Raw genomic sequence first — 18,937 nt, forward strand, 5'->3', positions numbered from 1 at the left:
GGAATGTATTTATGTAGTCTCACAGATTCTATTTCTGCAAAAGTCTTTAACATTTTATACTTTTCAGAGAGGTCTCTGCACAATGCTACAGCTACTTTGGGGTTGTAGTTACTGGTAGTATTGCATCATACAGCACTCCACCCTCTGAATAAATAAACATATTTATATAGAACGCCATTCACCAATAAGGTGTCTGTTATTTTGAAGGTTTTTAAGCTTGAAAAGGAGCTGAAAGATATAAATTCTTACAAAAATCAACTGTCACATAAATGTAGCTTCTGTACTTTCAAAGTTTATTGGATTTAGGATTAATGGACACTTTCAACAATTTTTTGTAAAACTTTGTCTGTCCATTTTAGTGGGCAAACAGGATACCACTCTGATTATCCATCGTGGAAAAATATTCAGTAAATCTTTCATTCTCAATATAAAAGAATATATTTTACAAGAACGGGGATTTAGATGCTGTGCAACAAGAGCCCCACTTTAAAAATGCATTTGTTCTTCCTCGTGGGAAACATGATAATTACATTCTTTTCATTTTCATGCTTGTATTCTTTGACATTAACATTCTACATAAAAAGCTGTTCAACCTATGAGTATGCCTTGTAACAAAGGTGGTACTTTTAGTTAGAACATGAAAAGAAAAAAAAAACCCCGCAAGAAAAAAGCAAATGGGTCTGTGAAAGCTTTGTGACAGACGAGGTCACTATTATATACTGATGCTTCACTGAAAGGAATTATTTGCCTCCCCCTTGATAATAATTTGTGAGGGTGTTAATCCTTGCTTTATCAAATTACATAACCGATTCTTCTAGTCGGGAGCATCTGTTTTATTCCAAACTCACATCAGTTCTAAAGATCAAGTCTGACCTTTGCCGTGCAAAGTGGACAGCAGAAACAGGCGCACTGACCGCTGAGAAGACCATCATGCATGAGTGAATGTGATTAAGCATCATGCAAAACAAGTTTCTCTTTATACCTCTGTAGATCCTGGAGGGCAAAAGAAAAATAAAATACATTCCAAATTTCTACTGCATTAACTTTTTTTTTATTCGCATTATTTTCAGAAAAATATCTTGAAATGTCACAACATTTAAAAAAAAAGAACATCCTTAAGAAATGTGTTTTGAACTGAACATGTAAAAGTAAATAGTGGGTGAAGGAAAACAGCTGAGTCTGCTGAATAAGATCATGGTAAACGTTTCTGCAAACCACTGATACAATCACACCTGTACGATTCATACGCACGTATGGACATCTATACAATAAATGTGGTATCACATGCACATTACATATTTATGACCTGACTTTCTTGTTGGAAGACAAATGTTGATGCGGAGTCTTCACAACAACAGGCGACAAGACCAGGTAATTTAAGCCAAAACATGAGCTTTTCCTAAGACTTAAAATGTTTTTTGTGCCTAATCCTAATCAATACATAAGCACAGCATTTTCAAAACATAAAATTGATTCAACATATCCATGGTTTGCAGAAACCTTCACTACCAACATTTATTCTGGCAATTGTGTTTGGAAAAGCAAATATCAGTACATCGCCATACTGAACTGTTTATGTGTTTTGCACATACAGTATATACAAAACGAACTACAGATTGCCCAGAAGCCAAAGTGCCCACATAATTTGAATTGCAGTCTGTTATTTCTTTTGGCTCTTTGAGGTCAGCGGATCATGAAAGACTGTTGTAGATTTTGCAGTGCAGGTATGCCAGCTTCTCAGTCCTACTTTTCCTCAGCATGGGAAACCACTCATGATAGCTAAGCTCAACAACCCTGTAGCCTGCCAACTTCAACTGCCTCCTTTTCATTACATGTAGGCCCAACAACTGCTGTGATTTGTAGCAATAGTGGTTTCTGCTGGGGACCTGGATTGCAAGTTTGACTGCGCTGTCAGATTTCTGGGGGGCTGAGGCAGGCCTGCTGGGTCTGATGGGTCTGATGAGAGCATCTCTAAGGTCACTGGTCAGGACTAGCCCTGTGTCAAACAGACTGCTACCTTCATCAGGCTGTACTCTGTGAAGAGAAGGTGGTTTAACGGTAGCAGATGGAGTTAAAGGTTCTTTGTTGTTTTTGGTACTTGTGAGCTGTGCAAAAAGTTCGTCAGTTATAGCTACTCCTATATCCATTCCATCCCAGCCCTGATGAGAGGGAGCTTTCGATGAACTGTTCTCTGGAGATGACACGGCTGTGTCAGATGGGTTCACAGGTACAGGCTGTCCAGTAGAGTCCAGGTGTACTTCCAGGTCGATGGAGCGAGTGTGGGGCAGGATCATCCTCTTGCATACAAACTTCTCTCCTCCGAACAGATGTTGCAGGGCAGTTTCTGCCTCCTGAACCTCTGCTTTCTGGCACACATCTGATTGAGCAAACTTCCACATCATTTCTGTCACCTCCTCTCTCAGTTCGCAGCTCAGCTGTGGGCCAGTCCACTGAGGCAGCTCAAGTGCCACTGCTCTGTCTAAAGTGAACAAGTCTTTTTTCAGCTCCAGCTGTCTGGATTTCAGTGCTATGTTGACAAACTCGGGGCTCAAAGCTAATGCAATTAGGTCCTCTGGGAACTGAGAGACAAAGGCCAGGCCGAGAAGACCAGTCAGCAGATGTCCTGGGTAACGCTGGAATTCAGCTTTCCTCTGTCTCAGGGCCTCTGTCAGGCTCGGGTAGAGGCTTGGGCTCTGAGCCGGGGGAAACCTTAACGTGCCGAATGCCCACAGCAGTTTGCATGAGTCTTTACTCCTGCAGTGTGGCACCAGTGAGGGAACTCTTTCAGCAATTGCCATTAGGATTTTGTCACTGCGGTGATGCAGTGCTGAGCAAGCCAGTGCCACATGCATCAGTCCCTGGACACCCATCCGGTGGGCCCGTCGAGGAACTTCCTGTGCCATGGCCTCCAGCCACAGCCTGTGGTATAGGTAGTTGAAACGCAGGAATTTCAGCACATTCGCAATGGCAAAGTCACTCATCTCCTCCACAAAAGAGTGTGCCCTATCAACAATACGAGTCGCTGCAGCCTCAGATATTGAAGTCTGGGATTTGAAAAGACCCAAGCAGACAGTACCAACCTCCTCAGGGTGCAATTGGTGTAAATGAAGCATGAGAAGCTGCTCTACAGGACGGATCATGTCTTTTGGGCACTCCCTACCCTCTCCCATTATATACAACAGTTGCACAAGCTCCCAGACCTCCATCTGTCCAAGGTGCAGGTGGACTGAATCATAGAAGTGCTTTAAGAACTGCGGTACCCTTCTTCCAATACAGCGGCACAAGTCGGCAGCAAAAAACTGCTGGTGCAGACTCATCTGGTCAGCCCGGTGGCTCAACTCAGCCTCATACAGCCCGAGCACAGTGTGAGATGAGGGTATGTCTATCCACACGAATGCCTGCAGCACCTCCAGCAGCTGAAAAAGAGTAAAGAGGTGAAGGTGTTCCACAGAATATCGGAGGAGCATGATGAAGCGTTGGTCACTCCTTACTAATGGCATCCTGTCAGGGTTCAAGCGGCTGAGCTCCACGAGGAATTGAGACACATCAGATGGCTTCATGTTGCCCTTTAAAACAGTCACTTTCTGCAGCAGCACTACAGCCTCTTCCCATTTGATAGGATGAGGCCGCTTATTGAGGTCAAGGGTCATGGAGGCATACTCTGGCCGGCATTTCAGGAAGGCACGTGTATCTACTTCAACATCTGGCTCTATGTGTTTGTGGTTGTATAGTGACACTGATGGCATCACAGGTTTAGCGCTTTTGTCGAAAGCCAAGTCAAGAAGAGTGTTTTTTGAGCTGGAGAGATGCCGTGAGCAATTCACACTGTAGCGATTGCTCTGTTGCCAGAAGAAAGGCGCAAGCATGGAGAGACACTCGTCCTCATCGTTATCTGTTTGGCTCCGGGAGGTTGCAGAGTTCCATACAGAGTGATACGAGGCTGGGTTGTAATACAGCCTGTATCCTGCTTGAGGAGAGGCTTCATGGTGTTGCAACACTTCTTTCTTTCCTTCTTGATCATCAGTCTCATCCACTCGTTGAACAAGCACACGCTGAGCCTGGGTAAAATCCTTTCTCAAGCCTGGGAGGTAACGTAGCCTGGGCACACGTCGACACAGCACACAGGTAGCCATTGATCTGCCAGACAATGAAGACAAAGACATGACTTTAAAAGACAGCCAACAAATGCCAAATGAAAAGTTGTACGTCAACCAAACATGCAAGTTCTAATATGCATGGTCCAGTTTTGAGGCCCTTTATTTTGATTTGACAATAAAAACAAAAATAAACCAGAGGTTTTACTGTAGAAACCCATTTTGTATCAAGTATCTATATTTTTGTTGAACATGCAGGCACTCTATCTGGCTTACTGACCATTAGACTCACCAGATTCAACACTCCTTGACTCCTTGCAGTGTAAACTACTGTAAGATTTACACAGATTGAATAGAATGTAGTGAGCCATAAATGTATTGTTCCTTTAGATGTTTTAACTTTGAGCTTTTCTGCTCTCTGTGAGCTCAGCCATTTGCCAGTTTATAGCTATTTAACACTGGAATGACAGCACAACTTAACAACAGAAAGTTGCAGGTAGTGTGTGAGTGTGAGACAGAGTGTGTGTTCTAAAGAAGCACTTCAATTTGACCCAGCAGCACAAGGGATTCAGGGGTATTTTGTATTTTTCAGATGTATCACAATGTATCGACAGATGGTTGCCTTGCAATATACTCATTACTGCAGAATTGTTGTATTATGAGAAACGCATCTTAAATCGTATTGTTTTTAAACTTCCACTTGTTGGAGTGGATGAATACATAGACACACAGCATGTACAATAATATCCAGGTAAGTAACATTAACTGTATTTTGCTGCTTCAAACTAGACCATGCCCATGACCTATGACTAACTGTGTCGAGACATGGCTTTTAAAAAATTCTTCTAACAAGTTGACATCCATCTTATCTTTTAGCTCTGAAAATGTACATACTTTGTATAACTTTAAGTGCTGTGCTGTTTCATGCACATAGGCTTATAGTAATTTGCAATCAGTGAGACAACAGGGAACCATTACTATTTTACATTTTTCAAAACTACTTCCTCGTGTGTGAACTACAGCACAGACATGTTGTACTTGTTCATATTTTACTGGCAATTTTCTATGTATGCTTCTTGACCTGCAGTATTTCCCTTTAATCTTCGTTTACATTTTCTACTTACTATGTTTTTGTTACGCATCAAAACCACCAAGTCCTTGTTCCTTGTACTGAATGTGTGTGAAAACCTATTTGACAGTTACCCTGATTATGATTATGTCAATGAACAGGCACACTTAACAATGTGGCTGCACACAGCAGGTGACAATCATTTAGGCTTACGTTGCTGAATAACTCTACACAAATCAGATAACACACATTTATATAACATGTAACAAGTATGTTAAACTCACCTTTATCCCTCCAGCATCGACACGGGCCTGTTATTCACAGTTTGACATGACAATCCCTCACGAAGTTAGACAGAGACGAGGCCATGCTGCTGTGACACCGGAACTCAAGTATTTCAACCTTCAAAATAAAAGATCTAGACATTGTTAGCCACACGATTTAACCATCGATGTACTAAAAACAGGTTAAAACATTGTGCTGCGATACTCACATTGTAATAATATATCGGATTATTCAGCATCGACGTTAGATTCTACGGAAAATGACTGAACAATATGTTGTCGGACTTGTGGTGTAACATTATTGTGGCAGGTTGACGTGGCTTCCGCGCAGAACAGCCATAACTGAACAGTGTGACCTATGGCAGCCGGGTAGGTTAAAACATCCAGACGACGAAACGCAATTTTTAAACAAAACGCTGAACATGGTAGTTTAATTGAGTTTAGTAATATAGATTCACCGTATTAATGTTTTTTATATCATTTTTTGGTAGAAATGTATGTTACTGAAAAGTCATTTCAGTCTCTCTTTTTGTCTTTCATCAGCTGAAAAGCACACTGAGAAAAGATTCTTACAACAAACATATGTTTTAACAGGTTTTCAGATTTATCTTATATCAGTTGTGTCCAATTGTTGAAACAAAAACATAAAAAACAGACATTTTATAGAACTCAAATTTCTCACAACTTTACAATACATCTTTTAGCATACAACACCAAAAAACAGTTCCTTAAACAAACAAGGCCTACTTAATAACTATAATTATATAGTTATGGTAGAATACATTCAGCAACTGACAACATTTTTTGGCTAAAAAAGAAAAACCTTCAAAAACAAAAGAGCAAACCAAACAGTTATTATTTTTTACCTGGTTTTGTTCAGATTTTTCTTTGTTCCCTCTGTATTTTCTGAGGTTCAGTATCCTTATTGGAACATAATATTAGGCCTCACATTACAATTGAAAAAAACCCAAAACTTTCAGTTTACTGTGAAGCTTTTTTTAACTACTGAAGCACATATATTGATTTTGGAGTTAGGTTTTCTTGCAACGCTTGTACCTTAATAGATTAATTATTAGTTTTATGATTCTGTTAAAATGCTGAAACTGAGACCATGTAAGAGAGGACATGTGTTTTTTAAGCATGACATAGATTTGAACTTAATTCAGCTCAATCAGTCAATGGGACTACAACTAAGATTACAAATTCTAGTGGCTCAAAGCACAGGTTAAATAAAATGAATGAAGGCTGAGTTCCTTTTAGCTGCTTCAGTTTCAGGGTCCTGTTATTATTTGGGTTCACAATCACACTGCCTACCTTACAAGGACACATGAATATTAGTCCCACGTGTGCTTTTCCTGCTTTGAGGAGTAAAAAAAAAAAGTTGCTTTGAGAAGGCCTTTTGGTTGGAGTTAAAATGATTTGTTGATGAGTTTTAAATAAGTTCATTTGGTTTTTCATTTGAAATTAAAAAAAATAATGTATTATAATAATGTTTTATGTATGCTGGATATATGTAAGGATCTATGCTACAGGTCATTATTAGCTCTGTTTTCCCCACTAATTGTGAATCATATTACAATTGCAATACTGTAAAAATAATTGTGATATAATTGTTTTTACCATATTGTGCAGCCCTGAGCTGCATCAGTGAGCACATAAAAGTTTTTATCGTCCCCACAACAATCATAATCCACTTCACTTTGTGTTCTGATGCAGTAAAATGTCTGTGTTGGGCAAAAATTGGCTGAAGGAGGCCAATACTGTTTTAAACCAACAGTATATCTGCATCCATATCCCTTTTGATGTAGGTGGGCCAAGAATATTTACTTTTTCAAAAACTGGGTTATAGCTTGTTTTGCTTTGAAATGTTTTGGGAAATTCTTGCCCAACAATTGTCTTTGTACTCATTATATTTCAAATGTAAAATCTTACACTTTATATTTGATGTTATTTTAATTACATCTATAATCTCTTTATATTTTGTCAACATGTTCTCTGTGATGGTCAGACAAAAATAAACAATTTGTTTCATTTGTTGAAAGAAACCTACACTCTTGACAGAAATTAGTATCCCTCTCTATGGACCAATCATGTCCCTCAGCCCTCTTGCGTTTAAGAGAAATGTCATTTTTGATCATCTGATAATTAGTTATATTTTTAACATAGTTGGTGAATTCAATCAGAGAACACTGTGTGTCTCAGCTGAATTACAAGATATGTTTTATTTACTGTCTGTATACCTTTAACTCCGGTGTTTACAGAGGTGAAAACATACAGTGTTATATGATCCCCATTTCCTCACCATTATAGGCCACTTGGTTTTTATACATAACTAAAGTGAAGTAAGTATAAGAGTACGTCACACAAATGTTACCTCTTTGGAATTGCATTATATTTAGCGTTTCTTTTTATTTTGTTGTGGCTCTTTATTGTCATGTTTAACCAAAAACACAAACCATAATACTTTAATAATGATAACACTTACAGTCAGATTGCAGTACTTCTTAACATTCTTGCATGTACCATCTGTGTGAGCAGGGGGTGACTTCAGATTCTGTGCCTCCATTGTGTGACTTCACACATGGCTGAATCTAGAGGTGAAAGGTGAACTAGACTGACCCATGGTCATAAGCAAGACAATTCCCCCGCATTTCTGCTTGAAGGAGGAACACTCCTCTGCCCTTTCAGTGGGAGGAGCCTCGGCAACAGATGCTTTAAACCATGTTGGTGGCAGTTACATCCACTTTTATTGAAAGTCTTTGCAGAGTAATGCCAACAACTTGGGCAGCAAATATATTGACTGCAATTAAGTTTTATACTAATGCTGCATGTTTTCTCAAGAAAATACATGGCCTTGAGTAAAAGAGTAACTTGTTGTTTCAATGTAACACTAAAGCAGGCCACAATAAACCTGCACTGTCTTTGTAACTCTGTTTAACTTAATGCTGCAGGATTAGTTTTGTTGTAAAATGTTGATACAAATTACATTTACAATTCTCCAAGAAATCACACCATTGCAATGCAGATATACATCTACAGCTGATGGAACAAATTGTATGATTGTGTGCTATTAAAGTCTTCTACAATTTCTATATGTGTGTATTTTTGTTTTTTCTCTTTTAATTAGTTAATGTCCAGGACAACTGAATTTGGGTAAAGTAACTTTTCATTTGCTCCTCTTTTTTTCAACAATATCAAATGAAAATAATACTTCAGCAGCAGTTTGTGTAAGCAAAATAGACTTTAAGATATGATTTTATTTTATATCTATAGTCTATCTAAAGGCATGCTTATACTGCAGTTATTTTTTTTTTTTAATTCAGGCATATCAATCTAACAATCACGTTTCATTTATGAGGCATCTGTGCAACTCTCATTTAATAAAAAAAAAAACAAAAACAAAAAACATATATCCTGTTTTGATAAATTAATGATTCAATTTAGTTAGACTTCAACAGAAATACCTCATATATTATGCAGATTCACTCAGTATACTACCTGACACTAGGGGCTGAGGGGAAAATATATTGTAAAGATTATATTGTAAAGTTAAAGCCTATATGGTAAATAGAATTATGCACCAGCAATGTGTCAGATTGTTACCAAAAGGCTATAGAAAATTAATTTGAGTAAATAAGTTTTCGTTAGAATAACATGTTACATTTATTTCCCACGTCTATCTGTACTCATCAAATATTCTGATCTTAACATTAAGCAGGGAAACATCAACAAAATCATGTTATAAAACTTTATGGGCGTCGACTTCTGCCACTCGTGTGTTGACGCTGCCTCCAGTAGCGGCCTATCTGTTTCCTTCTTCTTCAGGGTGTTTTTTTTTTTAAAGTGTTGTTTGTGGGGTTTTTTTTTCTCCAAACGATTAATTTTTAAGTCGGTAGTTTTATGTATTTCGCCGCCGTCCGCGTGTTTACCAACAGCCCTGGGAAATCAAGTGGTGAAACTTGAGAGTCGCACTTGGAGAGGAAGTAGTTGATTTATGCTAATGAAGGAGTTGGGGTTTAGCTACGCTGGCTGGGAGCCGCCCTTCATTCACCACATGGTTAAACCTCGAGTGTACTCGCGCCACTTTCGCAATCTTACTACGATTCCCAAACTCCTGGCAAATCATAATAGTAGCACATGGTTGTGCTTTTTGGGATTATACGTCTTAGCTGCTACTCTTTCGGCGAAGTCTTTTTTTTTCTCCTCCTCAGTTTTTTTTTTTGCAAGATGCCCCCCGAAACAGTGTGAGTAAACGGTAAGTCCGCTCAAGTGAGTAGAAGATGGTGGCTTTTTTAGAAAGCCAGTGTCTTATTACGCGCATGTTATTGGCAAGAAACCTGTTGTTAGCCTTTTTCAGAGATATGCGGTAAAACGACGAGGAGCTAAAAAAAAAGGGGGAAAAAGAAAAAGTGAAATGTTCGGCGACGTGTGCGAAACGGGAGCCGCACTTTCACGTTAACACCGGGGGAGCGAAAAGAAAAACGCGTTTTTAATCGTCAGTTTCCGCATTTGAAAACACTGTTCTACGAGGCGCATGGCAACCTCTTCTCCATGGTTGGGAGAATGAGGGAGATTTGAAAAGCATGTGTTGCTGCTGCACCTCCAGTCGGGGGAAGTCGTACTCACCCGTCAAAAAAATGTTGCATTTACACACTTTGGTGGCAGCTGCGAGTTGTGGGCTCGTGTGCGCCTGTTGTCGGGCCACATGTTGATAGAAATTGGGAGTTTTCGGTCGATCTGTGCGCCGTGATGTACACTTAAAAGTGCCCCCAGAACAAAGCAGCAGCACATGGGGCTGCAAGCAGGCCGCGCGCCTTTGCTATCCCGCGAGCTTGCTGCGTTAGCTAGCTGCTAATGCTAACACGTCGATGGGGGGGAGATAATCGCTTAAAATACATTGACACGCACTCGACCGGCCGTGCTGTGCATTCTTTGGTGAAATTATAAGCATTTGCAACCACTCCGAACCTTTAACATTTATATTTATTGTTGTGTTAGCGTACGCGAGCGGGCTACATCCAGGCAGCTAAGTTGGCTAAGATAAGAGAATGCTCTGAAGTGGACGGGGAGGGTGTTAGCCAACATTAGCACGTAAACTTTACATGTTTTTCACAAACAAAAAGCTTGTTGCCCACATGCCATGTTTTAATCAAACCGACCTGTGGTGTTATTAATCTTTATTGGATATCGGTCTTTTCTGAAAGCCGAGCCACACTCGCAGGCTACACGCGCTAGCCTGTTTGGCTAGCACATGCTCGCGTCGGACTGTTTTGATGGAGCCCTCGGGTGCTGCTAGCTTGTTGTGTGTGAGTGTGCGCTGCTTTCTTACTCAACTTTGCAGTAGCTCGTATCATACGCTTGGTGCGCTCAGCCACAATGAGCGCCACGCTTTTCGCATGCACTTGATTTCACCGTCAAAGTGCACACGGACGTCTCAAGCGCCACTACTGTGGTTACACTTGTGATGTTATCCAGTCGGTGGAAGTAGGATTTTTTTGAAAAAAAAAAAACGCTCAAAATGTGGACTGTTGGGCGCCATGTTAGCGCGTGGGGGAGGGGTGGTAACGTTACAGCGATGTGAATGGGGCGCAAGTGTTGCTGTCCTCGAGCAGTCCTGGCTCACACTCAGGCTTCCCTTGTGAACTTTGTTATTGGAGACATTTCACCATGTGGTCCTTTTTCTTATTTTGTGTTAGTATTAAACAATTAGCGTGTGAGTGTGACAACAACACGATCCTGGATGGCCACCTGGACCCATGGCTATCAAAATAGTATTAGATGTAAAGGACAATTTGGCGGGTTGTAGGGTGCCTCCATCCTCGGAGTGTAAGGGCCATGTGCACGGATGAATGTGTAGACTTTAGTAGATGGTAGAAACATTTTGCGTTGTTATGGTGAAACATGAACATGTGCGACAGGATCTCTTGCAGCCTGCTGCGTCATCCTATATGTTGCGGATGTCAGAAATTAAATGCGGTTTTGCAAAAGCAAAATGACCTCTGACTGATTTTAAAATCAGTTTTGAGCAGGGAAGTTAGGTTTTTCTCAAATGTGCGCACACAATGTTTGTTTTTCAGAGCTCTTCCAAGCTAACAGACAAATCAGCAGTGTAAACATAACCTCCTTATTGGAGCTTACAACACAAGTCTGACATAACAAGGGTCATACTGGAAGTCACACAATGCACCCTCTGCCTACCAGTAATTTGGAGGAGTGCTAACGTTATTTATGTAACTAAAAATGAATCAATGCTTTTTTTTAAATGAGTTATTAGTCTTTTGTCAGTCGACTGCCTGGCATTCTCTGGTTCTAGTTGTGCAGATATGCTGCCTGCCCCTGTTTTTATGTAATTTATAAACTGGATAATCATTTGTATATGAAAACACCCCGAAGACATTAACAACCAGCAGTTTTCTTTACATTTGCAGATTTTGTGTGATAAATTGTTAATGAAGTAATTTTTAGCGATGGTGAAATTCATTTATTTCAGACTTGAATTGAAGTTGCTGACACTTTTCTTGCTGACATGTTTCATTTATGCTTGCAGACCCCTGTGCACATCTGTATCGCCCATGGAAATGCCAGCCCCCCCTCACTGTGGATTGAAAGGCAATCCTAATTGATTCCTGAAAACTCCCCCACCAACAGTTTGGAGTCAATGTAGTGTCAAAGTGCTTACAGTGCAGGTAGTTTTAACAAATCTACTGCAGTGAAGGCACTTTCAGCACTATTCTGATAATGGTAACTAAAGGATCAGGCCTATTCACAGACACAGCTGGTCCATGCCAGTCCAGGAAAGACTGAACCTGAATACTTGTGAGTACACATCTGGCAGGTCCTCCTCCTCCATCCAGCTGTGAGGTTTGGTTCCCTGCTGTACAGAGTGAAGCAACTGTGTTCTGGAGCGAGGCCCCTGTGTCAAACATGCTTGATATTTTTGAGCAACCATGCATCCTGTGACTGTGAATGGCATTTAATTCAACAGTACGTGAAGTCTGTGTTGCTACGAACATTTTCTATTGAATTGAATAATGAAGGCCCATGTCATACGAACAACATGGCATAAATTTAACTTTCTAGGATTTTTTTTCATGATGATTTACTGTTAAATGGGTATTCACCATTACAGAAGTTGCTCTTGTGTGCCTTCCACTAGTGCTTATGCTAAGGTGCATCTAGTGCAGATAGTGAAGTAGACTAGCACCTACTGCCCTAAGTGCTCCTTCTGGCATAAGGAGCTGGGACTCTCATCTGCTCTTTATTTTTTGTGTGTATGTATAAAGACTCTAAATTGTAGCAGCTCTCTGTTAGTTTTGCATAGTTGCGCTGCAAGAAAAATTAAGTTGTGCAAATCTATGCAAAACTGATGGTGTTCTGTTCTTCCATCTGAATCCGTTTGCTGGCTACTGTTCCTGCATGGTGGTCAGTCACCTCTGTTTAGAAGGTACAGACAGGTTTCAGTAGTATTAAAGTGCTTATAGTGCAGGTAGTTTTATGAAAATCTACTGCAGTGTGAGCACTTAAAGTACTTCTAGACATGCGTTTCTTCTCTGAAAGACTGCAGCGGTTGTGTGTGCATATGGGTCTCTGGTTAGTTTTGCTGGTTTGCTTTCAGCTTTTCGTTGTACTGCTGTGCAAATCCATGCAAAACTGATCATAGAACTGAAATCAATCCATCAGATGTGATCCCTTTCTGTGCAGGTTGGGAGAGGTAGCAATGCTCTCAATCTGTGTGGTATTGCACTTGTCCCGGCCTGTTGAGGAAATGGGGAATTGTTCTGCACCAAGTTCTCCACACATGTTGCTTTAGAGTTAAGCTCATATCTGACCACTGAATGTAATGTAGATGATATTTTTTTCCCTTACACAGTGTAAATACAGTAATATTTTTGATAATAAAATGTTTCAATTGCTCAGAGGTATTGTTGCCTTTTTGTCCAGAAAGTGCCGTAATCTACCCAATGAATGGCTGAGGAGATTTAAAAAATATTTTTTTAATTTTTAATAATATGCCACTTTAGGTGATATTTGATTTATCATCTAAATATGAAAATAATACTTGTTTTATGGTTCATCAGTGAAGTGTTGCTGTCATTAAGTTGTGTTTTTTAATAAAAACTGATCTCATTTTAAACTTCAAAGACACCTTTAATTTTTCCTTACAATTTTATAAAATGTCTGAACAACCTTCAATTACTTGTAATTCTATCTAGACAAAAATCCCTTTTTGTATAATTTTTGTAACAAAATATATTTTAAATCCCTTTTAAGCTTTTGTATAGTCCACAGTTGGTTGAAGTATTATAAAATGATCTTAAGAATAAAGGTCTTTTACACAGTAGCCAAGTCACATATTAAAACTACGACTTTGGGCTTGTTTTTCTGTAAAGCCGCTATAAATATTGGTGGTCGTGGGTTTTTCTGGACTTGTTCTTCCTATTGTATTGTATGTCATATTGTTTTCATGTCCTTGAACTAAAACAAACTCATAAGACAGATTTGGCAAGGGCATTTCACTGATCGATACTAAAAGGTTCAGTAAAACCTCTAATTTAAAAATTTTAAGTTCTAGAATGTTGCACATTAGAACCAATTATTGAGAATAAATGGAAACCTTTTTTTTTAGATGCCAAATGTTTGGCAAAAATGCATCCTTGCAGTTCATAAACAAGATTTGTAATCCAGAAGAAACTGGTGCAAAACATTTGATACAGCTTTTAGCTGGTGTTACTCCCTGTGCTGCATGAGGTATCGGTGTGCAGAGAGTAAATGTGTTTTTATATTTCAGTGTCAATCATGCTTTTTCATTTGGATTGATGCTCTAAATTGAATATGCAGTTTGAAGAGTGCAGTTTTGCCTTCTTTCCAGTAGAGGGAGGTATCTGTATACTAAATAGTGTCAACTGATTTCAGGGTAGGTGGCCAATGTGAGCTGAATGTAATGCAGTGCAAAGTGAATCAAGCAGCAAGCAATTTAAAACAAATTCAGAGACTTCTTACTGTGTAAATGATGGCTGCATATGTTTTTGGGGCTTTGAGTGATTATTTGAATAAAAGTGCAGTTGAACTGTATCACCAAATGTTGATCAACTAAATCATAATCAACATTATAATCTAGGTGCTTTTACCCCTAATTCTAAATATAACGGCCTCTGTGTTTCGAATTGTCGCAGCGTGCGAGCTGGAAGAATGTTTTCTGTTGCTATTTCCCTAAAATTCCATTGTCACAAGAAGATGAATGCGCCACCTATCCTACACACCACACACACACGTACACATTCAACATCCATCCACCCTCTGGCCAATGAGCAGAGTTTTCATTATACGGCATTGTATGGTAGGCTGGCGGTGAGAGCCATTCACTGGAGTGTTCACCTTTCATTATCATGTCCTCTTTACTTGACAGTCAAGATAAATGGGAAGCATCAAGAAAGGACATGAACTCAAAGATGCATTTCTGCTTGTCAGCCCATGCCGATTGCTCTAGCAACCTCTATTTACTCTGATGACTGGAAGCTCGTATGCCTTTATTAGACACAGTGTGGTATGATCATGGCTTGTCAGATAGATGGCACCTGCTGTTTTCAAGTTGTGCTAATGTGGCCAAACTGTCATAGAACAGCTAATGCAGCCATTGTCCTCATTTCAGATATATCAAATACATGATATTTAAACAAAACACTTGAAGGCCAACTAACTCTAGAGAAATGTGGGCATTACAGCTGAACACTGTTTTTTTCTCTATCCGTGCCTGTGGTGCGGCTCTAGGGGTGACAGTACCTGTCTTCCTCATTGTCTTTGCCCCAGACCAGATTATCTCAAGAGCTACCAAGTAGTTTCATGGTTCCCAGAGGATGAATCGTAATGGCTTTGCTGGTCTGAATGTTCCTCAACTTCAACTTGTGGGTTTGCATGAATTGTCAGAAACAATTGTGTGCAGGGACATCAAATTCAGGATAAATTCTAATCACTTTGCACATCCACAAACCTTGGAGTGAGCTTTTTCACATTTAAGCTATTTTCATATAGTATCACCCTGCAGAATAAATGTTAGCTCAATAAGTCTCTGTGAAAGCATGGATAAGTTCAAATTTAACCTTTTCTTTATGTTACAACTTTACATTTGTTAAGGTTCAGTTTTCTATTTCTCTAGTGCTGTGTTTATACTTTAGGTACAAGTATCACTTGCTTAGGGTTAGGAAAACAACACAGTTTGGCTAAAAACACTGTTTTGGTCGCCAATGAAAGGGCCTGTCCCCACAGACTCAAACTGCGGTTGCTTGTTTGGCAGGTTTGTAGCTTCTGATAACGTCGCCTCCTTCCAATCTGCCAACTGATGTGAAAGTCTGCTAATAAGCATACAATGTGAGCTTGATATGCCTAATCTGGTACAACTGTCAACCTCGGACGTGTCCGGGGTCTGCAGAAACTTTTAACTGCAAACATTATATCCTGGTGAATGGACTGCATGAGTAGATGCGGCGTGTGGCTGGTCAGAGAAGAAAACAGTTCCTACATGAAACTGCTCACAACAAGGTCCATGGATGTTTTGAGTAACTGGGTCATGTTTATCGAAAGGACACATTCAGTTTGTCTATTTCTTTCGTTTTAGCTTTGAGCACCACAAGCCGAGTGCCATCTAGTTCCATTATGTTTGAGAGAATTGATTTATCTCTACCACCGATATCTCCAAAACAACCGACACCAAAACAGTAGATGGATAAAGAGCACTACAGACGAGAGGAAAAATATGTTTTTCATTTATGAGTGAACTGTCCACAACTTTTAAATTAAGCAAAGCAGCACTTTGTGCGTGCAGTAAGTGCAGCTGTAGATTGTCAGTGTTGTTATATATGAGGACAATTAATTTTCACCCTAAAAGAAGCTGAAAAGAAGTCATGTCACTCATTCCAATAAATGTTCAATAAATGGTGAAATGGCCTCATTTTATGAATAATAGTCTCATTTGATTGACTATTATAACAGGAATCATAAGCTATTACTCCTCGATGGGCCGTGCTGAACAGATAAATGAAGGTGATGAAACGTGCGTTGGCAAGCTCACGTCATTAATATTTCAATATGTTGTTTGGGACACGTCTTCACATTACATTTGTTATGGGACGCCGATGTGAGAGTATCTGCTCGTGAGTTGTAGCCATGGGAAATGAACGCCGGTCTCCTCGCAGATGCCAGTTGTCTCGAGTCATTCAAAGGCAGACTCTAATGAAGACGCAATCCTCTCAGCACAAAAGTGCTCTCTGCTAGATGTGTTGGGCTTCCTGCCTTTCTGCTTGATTGTGTTGCTCATCTCCGACTCGTTCCTCCCTGATCTGTATTCAGAGTTCAACCCCTCTCCCTCTGTCTCTCGCCCCCTCTTTCTCACTCTCCTCATCCATGGATAGAAACGATAGACATTTAACTGGCCCCTGAACCCATCGCTGGTATTTTTCAGCTCTGGCTTATGCAAAACTGACCTTTTATTGTGAGAGTTATTGCCCTCGCTCTACCCGGATTAGAGATGATATAGGACACAACGGCCAAATTAACAAGCCTGTTGAACCATTGTCTGGATCTGATGTGCTCTCCTTTCCTGGGAGCAACAACCGAAATCAGGAAACAAGAAAATCAATACGGTATGATTTCCTTGATGATCGGACTGATGGGAGTCCTTCTGCACACGCTTGTGGAGTTGTCGGCCTCCTCGTGTAGTTATTGTTGTGAATCCATTTGAGTAATTCCTCTCAGAGGTTTTGCCTCTGATCAGCTTCTTTTTTGTCTTCTCTCTCTTGTATAGGATACGCATCTAGTGTAGCAGATGTCTCTTCTTGGAGTTCTCTGTCCAAATTGCAGTATGGTGAAACGAAACGTCTTTTTATAGATTTTGGAAAAAGCTGTTTGGCAGCCGAATCGGGTACTGCCTCTCGGGTTTGGGTTTGTTGAAAAGGCCACACGGGGCAAACGGTAGTGAAACATCTGTGTGTGTTTGATCAGTCTGAGTCATTCTTAATGCAGCTTTGGCTGCTTTCTCCCACATTCAGTAGCCTCCAACTCTCCACAGACGGCCTCAAACACTTAATCATAATACAGTATGCCGCGAACACAGACTCTTGTCCTGATAGTAATTACTCAAGCCCTGTGTTTCTGACTACAGAGTAATATGAGGCACAGTGTAGCAGCTATCAGCTTGAAAAGTCTTTAACCCAGAGTACTTTCATATCAGGATGACTGATTTTTAGACAAACCTGGTTGCCTCCTCTCAGTGCTCGTAGGCCTAATTGAATATTCAGAGGGGACCTTGTGTGTGTTGATGTTATGTCTCAGGGGATTGTTTCATTCTGCTAACAGATACAAAAAAGCCTGTGTCAGCCATACTGCTGAGGCTGCACTTCACTGCCGGCATTCACCCTGATGGGGGTCTGCTCCTTCAGCTGACCTCTGCGAGTTAGCCGTGGCTTTGTCTCCCTGAATCGCGCCCGACCGGAGGATGAACTCCCATTTTTAAGTATGCATATGGCAATCCGCAGCTGTCAATTTATGCTAATGCGCTTCTGAATTAGCAATGAAAACAAATTAATTTTCAGAACAGGTTGATGAGGAGTATTCACAAGGAGCTTAATCACAATCTTTTGTGCTTGAACACTTGCTGACTGTGTGGCTTGTGAGGCGAGACACGGGCAGAATTCAAAGAATGTCCAATCGAGATTAGGAAACAATCTCCCACCTGCTTAGTATACAGTACACACACATGATCTGTTGGGATGTCGAGGTGGACCCTCGCGATTCTTTTGAGGTAGTAATGATTATATCGGTAATTTGCTGGTTACACAGACATGCAAAATAAAAGATCTCAAAAGTTTGAGGACATTTGACAGCGGAGCATATTACACCAACTGAAGAATCAAATCTACTTTAAAACCTTGATAGAGATTCTGCCACATTAATGGAATTTCAGAAAAAAACAGACAGATGATCGCGGTTGGTGTCATGGTTTAGTCTAGGGATCAGTGAGCACACCATTTTCTGTATCTGTATGTGTATCTGTTCAACCAACCTAATGATCTGTGTCAAAAGGGGTGGCATTGAACCTGAAGTGGGCGGGACTAAGGGCCTGTGTCCACATAGTGTTTTGGTTCCGGGCAAAAAAGCACTGTGTGCTCGGGGGCTCTGGGATGAGTCGCCTGTGAGCCAAGAGGCAAGACGCTGCACTTTGGTTTTGACTGACAGCTGCTAAAGCTATGGTAACAGAAGGCACACAACGCCCATACTAACAAGTGTACCACGCGTAGGGTTGATAAAAGCAGAATAATCACCATCAACATTCACTGCATGGACAATCTGCTCCCAAAAATGAAGTTCTCTGTCTCTCGTCTGAGTACGCTCAGGATCGACGATTCCCAACAGATCTGATACATGATTGGATGCCTGAGTGAAAGTGGCGGTGACACCACCAAAGCCTTTTCTGAAAAAAGTGGAGTGCTCTGAAAAAA

The 18,937-nt window shown here is 40.4% G+C and overlaps 1 protein-coding gene across 4 annotated transcripts; it reads right to left on the bottom strand.

Moving 5' to 3' along the window:
• Positions 1 to 276: 276 nt before the first annotated feature.
• fastkd5 (FAST kinase domains 5) lies at positions 277 to 10,896 on the bottom strand. 4 transcript variants are annotated; one of them, XM_030429552.1, is made up of 3 exons: positions 10,782 to 10,896; positions 5,448 to 5,565; positions 277 to 4,137 (listed from the first exon to the last, which is right to left on the bottom strand). In XM_030429552.1, the coding sequence occupies exon 3, from the start codon at positions 4,131 to 4,133 to the stop codon at positions 1,692 to 1,694; it is 2,442 nt and encodes an 813-aa protein (XP_030285412.1). In that variant the 5' UTR covers positions 4,134 to 4,137; positions 5,448 to 5,565; positions 10,782 to 10,896; the 3' UTR covers positions 277 to 1,691. The 4 variants fall into 4 exon arrangements, with proteins under 4 accessions (XP_030285412.1, XP_030285413.1, XP_030285409.1 ...); XM_030429553.1 differs by lacking the exon at positions 10,782 to 10,896 and adding an exon at positions 10,607 to 10,622; XM_030429549.1 differs by lacking the exon at positions 10,782 to 10,896 and adding an exon at positions 10,074 to 10,520.
• Positions 10,897 to 18,937: the final 8,041 nt, after the last annotated feature.

Source organism: Sparus aurata, chromosome 9, assembly GCF_900880675.1.
Source record: "Sparus aurata chromosome 9, fSpaAur1.1, whole genome shotgun sequence".
Lineage (NCBI taxonomy): Eukaryota > Metazoa > Chordata > Actinopteri > Spariformes > Sparidae > Sparus > Sparus aurata.

Bases quoted from the DNA above. Each gene is read 5' to 3' on its own strand.
- fastkd5 (XM_030429552.1), bottom strand. From the start codon at position 4,133: ATGGCTACCTGTGTGCTGTGTCGACGTGTGCCCAGGCTACGTTACCTC.